General features: G+C 34.8%; 1 protein-coding gene across 1 annotated transcript; it reads right to left on the bottom strand.

The window, feature by feature from the left end:
- Positions 1-442: 442 nt before the first annotated feature.
- On the bottom strand, positions 443-7,054 carry LOC140451762 (uncharacterized). The gene is made up of 2 exons (XM_072545612.1): positions 6,653-7,054; positions 443-466 (listed from the first exon to the last, which is right to left on the bottom strand). Exons 1-2 carry the CDS (start codon positions 7,052-7,054, stop codon positions 443-445), a joined length of 426 nt encoding a protein of 141 aa, XP_072401713.1.
- Between the last annotated feature and the right edge of the window lie 5,807 nt (positions 7,055-12,861).

The following is a 12,861-nucleotide window of genomic DNA, read 5'->3' as shown; positions in this document are numbered from 1 at the left end:
GACGGACATGGAACTCTAACAGCAGACATGCTACCCCATATGCCCCTTTCGGTGGGGATAATTTCTTATTTATGCAGGATAATGCACGTCCACATGCTACGCATATCGTCATGGACTACCTAAATACTGTCCGAGTAGTCCTGACATGAATCCTTAGAACAAGAAACGATTCAAGAGCTGAATGAAGAATGGGAACATATACCGCAAGAACAGGTTCAGAAACTTATTGCAAGTATGCTTAGACGTATTAAAATCCTCCGCAGGTGTAGGGAAGGCAATATCCAATACTAAACCTGAAGAACAACCAACTGTGGGCAATTAAAAATTTATTTTTTCTTTTGTTTAATTTTTGGAGAAATGTTATTTTTTTGCATTACTAATTTTTCCTATTATTATTCTTTAGTGTTTAAAATAAACGATTTCTATTATGAATGTTTACTTTCTACCCATTTAAACTACTTAATACCTACAGAATTAAAAAAAAAACATACAAAATGTAAGTGTCTGAAATTTTTTGATCAGGAGTGTATATATATATATATATATATATATATATATATATATATATATATATATATCATCATCATCATGTGCAGCTTTATCAACCGTTTCCAATTACGGTGCAGCCTCCCTTATTTCAATGTTATTTTATGTTCTTATTATTATTCGACGATGTCTTAGTTATACGTTGTTCTAATAATTTGCGCTCATTTGCGCCCATATTTTTCTATCTTGTGCTATTCGAGACCACGTTGTTCCTGTTAATTTTCTAATATCATAATCCCATCTGAGATTTGGGCGCCCCTTTGGTCTCTTAGCGTTCCTGGGGTACCACATAGTTGTTCTAGTGGTCCATCTGTTATCTGTTCTTCTTGCCATATGTCCTGCCCATTGCCATTTCAGGGATTTTATTCTTTGGATTACATCAGTCACCTGGGTTTGCCTCCGTATCCATTCAATTCTTTTACGATCCCTCTTTGTTATCCCTAGCATACATCTTTCCATTGCTCTTTGAGTTACTTGGAGTTTCGACGTTATTTCTCTCTTTAATATCCAAGTTTCACATCCATATGTCAAGACGGGTAATATGCATTGATCAAATCCTTCAGGTAGACGCACCCTCGAGGTAGACCGCATACTATAGTAGCACCTTTTTTTAATCTAGACAATTTAAATTTAACTTTAAAAAATCAAAAAAGAATATTAGAAATATATGGGTAAATATGAATAGTACATTCCAGAACAGTGGTGGGCCCAACGGACCCGAGTTGCCCGGTTACGTAAGTAAAATGTGTTTGCCGGATAAGGGTTAAAGAACTATTAGAACAGAATTATTAATGATAAAATATAATAACCTTGCATCCAGTTGTCCGGAGGTAATAATAGCATGTTTTCTGTTTTTAACCCTTCCGGTAAGTACTGCCGTCGCTGAAAGAAGTTTTTCAAGTTTAAAATTAATTAAAAACTACCTCAGGGCTTCTTTGCTACAGGAACGACTCTTAGACTTGTCTATAGAAACCGAAAATCTAGAGAAATCTAAATCTTCTTCATATATGGACGCTTTAATAAATAAGTTTACCGAACAAAAGGCGAGAAACGTTTATTTTTCAATACTTTGGGTAACATATTATTGTCTATCAGGAGCATTTGTATTTGTAATTATATTTGTAATCTTTATAACTACATTTAATAAATATTTTGTATAATACCAGCGTTTTTGCTTATTTTGTTGAACATTTTTTAAGACTATCTCATATCAGTCGTAGAAAAGGGCTCCGCTGCATACTTAAATACGGGGCCCTGTGGGGCTAGCCATGCCACTGTCACTAACGTTGTATAACAACCTAAATTTGGTATTATGTATTAACTAAAATGTGTTTTTTTAGAACCATTTACCAGGGCCGCCGCTAAGGTATTGGCCGCCCGTGTGCAACTTAATATTTGCCGCCCCCCTTCCAACACTTTAGACGTACATACTATTTATTTAAAGAAATGTGAAGAAGATGCATAATATAACAATAATAATTTGTAAATAGATAAATAGTTACTTGAACATTTAGACTAATCTCCATGATTCAACGTCCATATATTATCCTAATGTATATCCTAATATCCCATTCTAATATCCTAATTTAAACGTCCTTTATCCTAATTTAATAACCATGATCCAACGTTCGGAATATGTATATCCTAATATCCTAATTTAAACGTCCATTTAATTAAAATAAACCGTGAATACAAACATAAACACATAAAAAAACTAAAAACGCATTTTTCGGACTTTCGTCTCGGAAAACTTTTTGACAATATCTTTAATTTCCAATATCGCACACACTCCATGTTCTTTTGCTAAAGCAAAAAGTATATCTTGCTTCATTGAGGATCGCAAATAGTATTTAATAATCTTAAGTTTTTAAAACGACCGCTCACCCGTAGCTACAGTTAGTAACAGGTAGAGTTAGGAATATACGTACTATTATAGTTAAGTTGGGAACTGTTGATACAAGATTATTTTCGTAAATATATTCAAGAATATAAATAGGACTTTTTTCTACGGAAAAAAATGGTTGAATAGCTTTAATTTCTTCATATAAATCGGTTGCACTAATGTCAGTCTCTGAGCTGTATATGTCTGTAAGGGCTTGATTCACTTTCTCACAATTGGTTTTAAGTTCATCATCGTTTTTAACTTTGGTTATGCTATATATTACACTAAAAATGTCTGTGTGCTGGTGAAGTAATTGGAACCGCTCTTTAATTGCTGTTAGCTGTGGTAGCAGTGCACCGCTAAGTTTTTTTTCTCCTCAGTTTTTGCCTCTTTTATTTTTCTATATTAAAATCCTGAAAGTCGTTTTCTTTTTCTTTTGGACATTTTGAAATCATCACTTAAGAACGAAGCCGGATGAATTTAACAAAATAAATCCAAAAATACTTCAAATAAGTTGTCCAAATAATGTTTCTCCAAATAATATGTAGCCGTAAACGAATAAAATATACGAATACGAATATATGTATACGAATAAAATTGCTCTGATCTCGACGTTACTTCGAAATACAGTACCTACTGTGCAAAAGAAACGGGTACACTACTATATTTTACAAACAAAATCGTTTATCAAAAGCGTGTCTAAATTCATCGAATTCTCAACTAAGACTGAACATAAGACATAATAACCCACCTATAAACATAACCATATGAACAATATTATAACAGAAACTTTACAACCACTTGCCTAAATTCTTGTAAAGCATTTACGTGTGAAATCCCAAATAACTGAAGTTCGAAAGTCGCCAGCCGCTTTGAATTAAAAAGTATTCCCGAAACTGCTTTATGACTTTACCTGCAAAAGGGCGGCAGTTCATATAATAAATAATATTTTCTGACTTTTTTTTAGATTAGGATGAAAAAAAGAAGTATACATGATAAATGAAACACATTTGAGTATTATCACGTACTGAATAATTATTATTGTTTGGAATATTACAGTTCACAGAATTATCTGTCATGTATGTATTATCATCAGTGGACTGCTTTTGGCCGCCCCTATTGTTGGCCGCCCGTGTGCGATGCACACTTGGCACACATGGTAGCGGCGGCCCTGCCATTTACCCATACATCGAGTTCAATTTACGAAAAAAGCCAAGATCAATTTAGTCAACTAGAAAATGAAATATGGTTTCACGGACAAATTAACCGAGCAGAAGCAGAAAATTTACTTCAAAAAGATGGCGATTTTCTCGTCAGAGAATCAACGAATACCTTAGAAAGACAGTTTGTTCTTTCAGGAATGCAAGATAATAATAAAAAACATCTGCTTTTGATAGATCCACAAGGAATAGTAAGTATACTGTTCGATTACTGTAGAAAACATACACACCTTCAATAGTATTGACTATCTATTCATTTTTGTTTAATTTAAGGTGAGATCACCTTTTTGTACATATGACAATAGTATGATAGCTAAATTTGTATCCGCCTGAAGATATTCTGAAAACGTTTAAGCTTGTCGTTGGAGAGATAAGGATGGCTTGTGGTTTAACATCCCTTTCTTATTGTTTTGCATAATTATATATCATCATCATCATCATCATCATGTGCAGCTTTATCAACCGTTTCCAATTACGGTGCAGCCTCCCTTATTTCAAAGTTATTCTATGTTCTTATTATTATTCGACGATGTCTAAGTTATACGTTGTTCTAATAATTTGCGCTCATTTGCGCCCATATTTTTCTATCTTGTGCTATTCGAGACCACGTTGTTCCTGTTAATTTTCTAATATCATAATCCCATCTGAGATTTGGGCGCCTCTTTGGTCTCTTAGCGTTCCTGGGGTACCACATAGTTGTTCTAGTGGTCCATCTGTTATCTGTTCTTCTTGCCATATGTCCTGCCCATTGCCATTTCAGGGATTTTATTCTTTGGATTACATCAGTCACCTGGGTTTGCCTCCGTATCCATTCAATTCTTTTACGATCCCTCTTTGTTATCCCTAGCATACATCTTTCCATTGCTCTTTGAGTTACTTGGAGTTTCGACGTTATTTCTCTCTTTAATATCCAAGTTTCACATCCATATGTCAAGACGGGTAATATGCATTGATCAAATACTCTCTTCTTGAGGTATAGTGGCATTTTGGACTTGAAGACTATGGAATTTCGTCCGAATGCTGACCACGCTTGTTTTATTCGTCTGTTGATTTCCGGAAGTAGTGATCCCGATTTATGTATGAGCTGTCCCAGGTATATGTATTCATCTACTACTTCTAGCGAGGTTTCATTAATTTTTATTTCCACGTTGGCGATCAGATCATTGCACATTATTTTAGTCTTTGCTAGGTTCATTTTTAGGCCTACCTCATTGCTGGCTGTATTAAGGTCATTAATTTGCAGTTGTAATTCTTCAGGACTTCTAGCAATTAGAATGATGTCATCAGCGAATCTAAGATGGTTTAGGTATTCTCCATCTATACATAGACCTTGGTTGTTCCAGTCTAATTTCCGGAAGATATTTTCTAAGGTTGCAGTGAAGAGCTTAGGGGATATGGTGTCTCCTTGTCGGACTCCTTTCTGAGTGGGAAATTCTGGGGTATTTTCATATATGCTTACTCTAGCTGTGGCCTCTTTGTATATATTTGCTAGCGTTTCGACATATGGTTTATCTACTCCTTGGTCGACAAGTGCTTCTATGACTGCTCTTGGGTATACGGAGTCAAATGCTTTCTCGAAGTCTATGAATGCTAGCGCCAGTGGTAGATCATATTCTTTTGTTCTGCTCATTACTTCCCTTAATGTTTGAATATGATCCATTGTGCTGAAGCCACTTCTAAAGCCTGCTTGCTCTCGGGGTTGTGCAGCGTCAAGTGTGTTCTGTATTCTGTTGTTAATGATTTTGGTGAATACCTTGTATATCACAGGTAGCAAGCTGATCGGTCTATAATTTCTAATGTCTTCCTTGCTACCTTTCTTGTGAATAAGGATTATGTTGGCTGAATTCCACTTTTTTGGAATATGTCTCGATTTTAGGCAGTCTGTGTATATTTTTGCTAGGATTTTCCAAGTTGTTTGACCAGCAATCTTTAGAAGTTCGGCTGTAACACCGTCATTACCGACTGCCTTGCCGTTCTTCATGCTCTTAAGAGCTGCCTCTACCTCATCCACGAGAACATCTGGTACATCTTCTTGAACCGCAATTTCTTCTTCGTCTATTTCTTGTGCTTCCGGAGCTTTATATAGACCCTCATAGAATTCCGTTACATGTTTTATTATTTCATCCCTATTTGTGATCCTTTCGTTGTTGTTTCCCAATGCTATTATTTGCTTTCTACCGATTGCCAACTTCCTCTTGGTTTTCCTATAGTTTTTATGGTTTTCGATTGTATTTTGTACAAGTCGTTCATTGTAGGTTTTTATATCTTCTGTGATTTTTTTCCGTATTACTTTGCACAGTTCGGTATATTCAATTCTATTAATATTGGAGTTAATTTTCATTTCTCTTCGTTGTTTCAGGAGAGCTGTTGTTTCATCTGAAAGTTTTCTATTGCTGTTGTGTGCTTGTGATCCTCCAACTTCTTTGGCGCAATTTAAGATTGTTTCCATTAAGTGTGTGCTATTCGTTGGGTCTTGTAATTTTTCTTGAATTAAATTTTGATAGCGTTCCGAGTTGTTGCTTAGGTTAGTGATATTTACCCCTGCAGTTGGTTTCTGGAGTAATTTCATTCTTTCTAGTTTAGTGTTTAGAACGACCCGAGATCTAATTAGTCTGTGATCGCTACCTGTTCGGAATTTGTTGAGCACACTTACATCCTTTATGGTTTTCAGCTTATTAGTTAGGATGAAATCTATTTCGTTCTTGGTAGTTGCATTGGGAGCTAACCATGTCCATTTCCTATTGAGTTTCTTCTTAAAATAGGTATTGGCGATTGAGAGGTTCTGGTAATGTGCGTATTGAACCAGTCTCTCTCCCCTTTCATTTCTTTCTCCAATGCCAAAGTTGCCGACACATTGTTCTTGATTTGATTGTTTACCCACTTTGGCATTAAAGTCCCCGACTATATACTTAAATTGGCTTTTGTTCTTGTTAAGCACCTCAGTTATTTCATTGTAGAATTCCTCTATTTCCTCATTGGAGTGGGATATGGTTGGTGCATATACTTGCACAATTTGGATGGTGTATCTTCTGGATAGTCTTAGACTTAGACTAGCTACTCTGTCTGAGGTGCTTGCTATGTCGATTATCCTATCCTTCCATTTCTTATTAATTAGGAACCCCACTCCACTTGTTCGTCCATTTTCTGTTCCTTTGTGATAGAGGATGTTGCCCGATTCAAGTTCTATTAACTCTTCGTCCTTTCGTCTTACTTCGCTTATTCCGATGACATCCCATTTAATATTGACTGCTTCATTTTCTAACTCTATGAGTCTTGCCTGGTTCGCTAACGACCTGCAGTTATAGGTCGCTACGTATAGTGTTGTTGATCTGGCTGGGTAGTGGTTTAGACTCCGCAGATTCTTAGCACCCTCTGCCCTCCTGACTGGTTCCCGAGAACTACCCATCTCGGGGTCAGTTGGGCCTACGGAGAATGAGGGCCGTGGCTTTCTTTTTCCTTTATTCATAAGGGGTCGCGAGGCATACCTTACCACGCTGCCTCAGGTCGGGTTGGTAAGGGGCAAGTGTTGTCGTACAATGGCTTTTGCCAGTAACCATTGAGTTATATTATATTAATTAGATTTATAGTTCCATCGTTGATTAAAATCAGTTTCCCAGACATTATCTAAAAAATTGAATGTTTCATATTTTTCATCAAAATTATCATCATTGTTGTTGTATTTTGGATCAAAAGTCGTATTATTCATAAAAACTGTAACAAAATGAGATTTTCTGTTGCTATTTTATCCATTTACTTAACCAAATTTCAAATTTTAATATATATAAGATCTTAACGGAATTTTTCATATATTGTCATTTTGACAGTTTTGTTATATAAATAATCAACTGGATGCATTTTCATAAAAAAGGTACTTTGGGGTACCGTAAACAAACCCACAAACTGACACATATACAAAACGTGATTAAAATGTTCATAAGTAATTGTCAAAAACACTATAATTTCGGTTCTTATCTTACCGTTGATAATTAGTGTCATTGCGTGATATGTTTTCGACGTGGGAATAATTTCGTCTTCACTTAAATCAGTTGTATTGGAAATAAATTATTTAAACAGATTAGCAATAAAGTTTGTTGCACTACTAATTTCTACATCTGACTGCATCCAATTATGTGGTAACATCTTTTTGTAAATCTTTACAGAAATATCCAATTTATTCAGATCTTCTTCAGCTTGCTATTATTCATGATCTATTAAATAATGAAAAGTGATTTTCTGTTGCTATTTTGTTCATTTTTACCTTAAAAATTGGATATTTATAAGATCTTAACGGAAAATTTTGATATACAAACTAAAATATATATATATATATATATATATATATATATATATATATATATATATATATATATATATATATATATATATATAATTATATACCTATACATTATGATGCAAATCTATGGAATAAATTCATTATTTCAGAAACAGACGACTTAAAAAAATCTTTAAAACACAATTTTAATTTAATTTTTAAATCGTATGTGTTGGACATTAAGTTATCAGTGTTTGGCGTAATGACGTAATCTAAGATTTTTTTAAATACAAACCGAGGTCATGGGACATTATCTCGAGTCTCTTCCCCTTACCACACCTATATACCTAACACCGTTGATTGAATAACCAAAATTTGGGTTATTCAATCAACGCTAACACCTATAATATATCACATCTTTTAGATGCAGTAGTTGAAATTACACTCCATATGTATGCTATTAAGTAGTTTAATTTATGAAAAACACTTTATATACATTATACTTATATTTAACAACACTTATACATATTAATACAGTTATACATAAGTAATAGATATAGCTTGTTTGTATTGTACTTCAGGATTGAATTCTTCAACCTTCCGAACTGCAAATCTACTGATGATGTCAAAGTTGATAAGGGATTCTCGTTTGTATTCAATAAATATTATATTTAGATTAGAGAGTCTATTAAAAGAGAACAGAAAATTGGCTTACTTCGGCCATATCATGCTTAATAATAAATACCGACTTCTACAGTTGATTCTAAAAGGCAAGATTGAGGGTAAGAGAGGCCCTGGACGGAAAAGCATATCCTGGCTGCCTAATCTTAGGAAGTAGACCGGTCTAAAGTCAACTGATCCATTTCGGGCTGCTGTGAATAGAATAAGATGGGCCAATGTGGTCGCCAACATCTCTAGAAGATAGGCACATTTAGAAGAAGAGAGTCTATCCTCAAAATTGTGATTTTGCTAAAATTTCGTTCTCCAGATGACACTGTGACTGACAGCGTGAAAAACATTCTCCTCTAGTTTATTTTTTAAATAAGACAAAACATTTCTCTTGTTTTGGCTTCCTTTAAATTTTCGTCAACTCATAAAGCGTGGTGCTTGAAGCTTTCTATTTCAAATTTAAATTCTTCAACGTTCAGATTTAGCAGTGTAGATGTTTTCTTTTGCTTTCGTTTTTAGATCTTTTATTTGCATTTCTTCAATTCGAACTCCATTCAAAAATCCAAACTTGCTGTTTATGCTTTTCAAAGTCTTAAATCTGTCCCTATGTGTAGTAATCATTCGGCCAATAATCTCTAACATGGCCACTTGGTACACATTCTCAGCACTTGTCAAAGCTTCATTGTCACACAGCTCATCAGACATTTGTTCTTTTTTGTTTGTTTTTTTCTGATGATTCATGCTTGCTAGGAATTTACCCTCAGCATTGGCCTCAGATGGAGCAAACTCTGTAAGGTTCCAAGAACGTTAAAAAACCTTAAAGGCTCCTGGCAGCCAAATCAAGATTTTTTCTTTGCAAAAACTCATTGACATGACTGATTTTTTTCAATAACGCATGCCAAAACGATGAATTCAAGTTTCCCATTATTTCTAAAAAGGGAACTAGCCTCACTCATAGCTTGAGGTGATGAGAGATCGTGGTTTCAAGATCGTCTAGAGTCTGCACAACTTTACCGTTTACACAGCTTCGTCCGCTTCTAACCTTGCAGATAGAGACCGACCGATTAATCGGCTTCGGCATCGGCTTCGGCCACCTTCGGCCAATATTTAAACCTTCGGCCAAAATTCGGCTTCGGCCAAAACAAAGCCGAAGGTTTCGCCGAAGGTGGAATAATAAAATGCTCTGTCAGTATACTATACGGTAGAAATGAAATAATCTCTGAACAATATGCTTCGGCGAGTCTTTGATAATTTGAATAGTATTTACACCCTACTTTATACCCTTAACTAAATCGTTTTACAAACTTTTAGGCCAGGTAGTAGGTAGAATATAAATTTTAACAATAGGCCAAGATGTCTCAAAGATCATCATTTGAATATTTCTCACGTAGTAAAATTCTGATAATAATTTGGTGTTTTGACTAGATACCTAAATGGCAAAACATCGACCATCGACTATGAATGTTTCGACTTTAATGTTTTTTATTGTTATTTATTTTTATTATCGCTTCTATTACCAAATAATGTATAAATGTTTGACTTTTTTATCTCATAATTTCATATTTTTGTTTATCACATATCAGGTAATAAAAATATAATGCACATTATTTAAATTATTAACATATAATAGGAATAGGTATCTTTTTAGTTACCTTCGGCTTCGGCTTCGGCCGAAGGTATCCTACAGGCCGAACTTCGGCATCGGCTTCGGCTTCGGCCAAAAAAATCACATTCGGTCGGTCTCTACTTGCAGACCACTTTGGCTTGGTTTTAAGTTTCAATTTCAGTGGCACATATTTTCGGAGAACTTCCCAGCGTGAAGTTGAAACCTCAAAGAAAGATTGTTTCGTATATCTACTGTTCAAAGTTCCGAAAAAATCTGAGCCTCAATAGTAGCACTGGCCGAATTAGCACCAACTAAATTGAGGGAGTGAGTAGCCCACCGGACAAAATACGCTATCTCGCTCTCCTGAATTAATCTGAGCTGAACTGAAAATACAGACCCATGAGTTATGTTAATTCTTGTGTCTTATAATGAAGATAATTTGTTATAATATAACTATATATAGTATATTATAGTGTAGGCACTTATATTATATTATAGTGTCAGTCTGTCAGTATTGATTGTGTTATTGTTACTTTGAGCAATTTAAATAACTACGTGTCTCGTAGAGAAATATACTTATACCGATATTTCTCTACAATGTCCGCGTCCCATTGTCAGTGTATACAACTGCCCTACACAACCATTGGCCAAGTATTTGGCCAAAAATCTACAACCTCTCGCTGAAAATGCTTCGTCCTTCGTCAAAAATTCTTTTTATTTCATCGAACTTCTTAAACAATACTCTATCTCACCGTCAGACATTCTAGTAAGTTTCGATATCGTTTCGCTCTTTACAAACATTCCCATAGACTAACTAAATACAGTAGAGTAAGTCAAAGGAAGAGTGACAATTTACATACATACATAGAAAAAAATTTTACGAATTTAAACATTTCAAACAGATATTTAATATTAACAATTCAATTTAATAAATGATAAACACGCTAAATAAAAATATAATAACATGAAATATCATCATAATAGGCAAATACCCTGACCAACCTAGTACTATTGAGTAAAAGGTGTACTTAGGTACTCCGTTTTTGAATAGAAACAATGTTTCAAAAAGTGTGATTTGATTTTAATCTTAAACGATAACAAGTGAAGACTTTTTACTTCATCTGGCAAAAAGTTATACAAACCAACATCAGCTGAATTTTTTATGCTCTTTGTCAACCTAAAATCTTGTGCTCTAATAGTATCGTGATCATGGAAGTTGGAGTTTATGTTAAACTTACCTTTGTTGGCATGAATTTCAATCAGCGTCTCATATATAAAGAGTCAAGGTAGTGGCATAATCCATAAATAAAGGTTTACAGTGTTCTCTATACGCTGCTCTTGCAAGTATCCTCACTACCTTTTTTTGTAGTTTAAAAATTTGATCTGCGTGAAAAGAATTACCCCAAATAGGTATTCCGTACTGTAAATGCTATGGAATGGTGCAAAGTAGCACATTCTAAGAGTACTTTTAGGAATCATATAAACTAAGTTGCTTATTAAAAATATACTTATTTATGCATTTTTTTCCAACAGGAATTCATGCGAAACACAGTCAAAAGCTTTGGATAAGGCACACAATGTCAAAGACACAAAATGACCTTCCTCCAAGCCATCAACTAAATCTCTCACAATTTTCTGTATAGCTAGTGTAGTGCTACACTTTTTTCTAAAGCCCTATTGATTACAGTGAAGTATTTTGTGTTTTTCTAGATATTCTATCAAACGAACATTTAGAATACTCTCAAAAATTTTGCCAAAAATGGGCATTAAAATGATTTAGATGGGACGATAATTTCCAATTTCATCTAAAGCTCCCTTTTTGAACACTGGTAGCACTTTTGTTATTTTTAATACATCTGAGAAACCCTCTAAACCAAGAATTATCCAAGGAGCCATAGAAACTGGAAAAAGGCCAAATTGTCTCAATAAAAGAGATGACGGCATACGGTCACCTTGGAAAATATCGTCTGCTCCACCCGTCAATCAAAATCATGTCCGTGCCATACCCCCCAATCCCCACGCTAACCAACACGCCAACCTTCACCACCCAAACTACGTTACTATCGACGGTATAAATAAACCGTCCTGTATTCCCAGTACCAGTAATGCATTGGTTACTGATCAGTGTAGTAGTGTCTGGGGGCTCGGGAGACTGAGATATCGGAAGCCCTGAAGAAGACATCGAAGAGGCCAAAGCTCGGCGCAATGATAATCGACGCGGTTTAATCCGAAATACTGTTCAGTTTAATACTAATTCCTGTAATAGTATTAATCTTAGGTCGAGGTTTAATTGTAACCGCGGAAACCTTTTGGAGCATAATCAACGCTGATCAGTTAGAGTACAAACTATGCAGCGGAAGATAGCACAAAGAAGTACTTTTTCTAGTTTACCAAGCTTTCGCAAATCTTTATTTGCATTATCAGGGTGCTACAATAAGCAAAATTAGTACAAATTACAGAATAAAATTTTTTTTGTATCCTACACTAATTGAAGTTAGTTCTGGAAAACTATTCAAAAAATTGTTTTTGTACGTGTGTAAAAAGAACGTTTTTTAAAACCCATAACCCATATGTGTTTGCTTATTTGTAATGAAAACACTTATTTCTAATTATTACCGTTTAAATATTTATTTACTATAGGTCTAATTGGACAACCTGAAGCTTT

Source organism: Diabrotica undecimpunctata, chromosome 10 (genome assembly GCF_040954645.1).
Source record: "Diabrotica undecimpunctata isolate CICGRU chromosome 10, icDiaUnde3, whole genome shotgun sequence".
Classification (NCBI taxonomy): domain Eukaryota; kingdom Metazoa; phylum Arthropoda; class Insecta; order Coleoptera; family Chrysomelidae; genus Diabrotica; species Diabrotica undecimpunctata.
The sequence above is the reverse complement of the archived record's forward strand: the minus strand, read 5'-3'. Positions and strand labels throughout refer to the sequence as shown.